The sequence below is a fragment of the Penaeus monodon genome, chromosome 28, assembly GCF_015228065.2.
Source record: "Penaeus monodon isolate SGIC_2016 chromosome 28, NSTDA_Pmon_1, whole genome shotgun sequence".
In the NCBI taxonomy this organism is placed as follows: domain Eukaryota; kingdom Metazoa; phylum Arthropoda; class Malacostraca; order Decapoda; family Penaeidae; genus Penaeus; species Penaeus monodon.
Window position 1 is genome coordinate 5,580,993 of NC_051413.1, and position 589 is coordinate 5,581,581.

The following is a 589-nucleotide window of genomic DNA, read 5'->3' on the forward strand; positions in this document are numbered from 1 at the left end:
GAAAATTATTTTTTCTAATTATATTTAATCTCCTACGTGCTTTCTATATATCCTTAGATTAAAACCTTGTGCTCAGCCAACAACCCAAACCAGAGGGTTATAAAGTGCTTATCATATTTTGGCTTACAGTCTTATCATTTCTGATCATATCTAGGATAAACACTAACTGCTTAAGTATTTGAATCAACTGTCAGTGAAATTTGATTTTTGTATCAGAATGAAGGTTAGTCTGTTCTGAGTATTATTGATCTAAAAGAATAAAGGCATAAGGGTACATAATGATCATTAGTTCATTAAAATACCATTAGTTATTTTAAACTGATTTAGGCATATATGACACAGGATGGTGAAGATCAGATGATAAGATCGGAAGTAACCACCTTTATCTGTTGTTATCTGTTGGTGTACATAGTGTCATAAAGTTCCCTTCTTTAGTTGTGCTAAATAAGCTGATAAGAAGAGATGTAAAAGTGGGATGTGGCATATCGGTCGAGATGGATGGCTATCCTGTCAGCATTACTGGTTAATATATTTTAGTACTGCATTTTTGAATGACAGAGGGAGAGAAAAAGAAGGAGAGAAAAAGAAG

At 32.9% G+C, this 589-nt stretch overlaps 1 protein-coding gene across 1 annotated transcript in view; it reads left to right on the forward strand.

The window, feature by feature from the left end:
• Positions 1–448: 448 nt before the first annotated feature.
• LOC119590925 (protein GUCD1-like) overlaps positions 449–589 on the forward strand; it is a 2,598-nt gene continuing 2,457 nt past the window's right edge. The window contains exon 1 of the mRNA XM_037939663.1: positions 449–522. Coding sequence (XP_037795591.1) covers positions 495–522 — 28 coding nt within the window. The 5' untranslated portion in view covers positions 449–494. The remainder of the gene's footprint in view (positions 523–589) is intronic.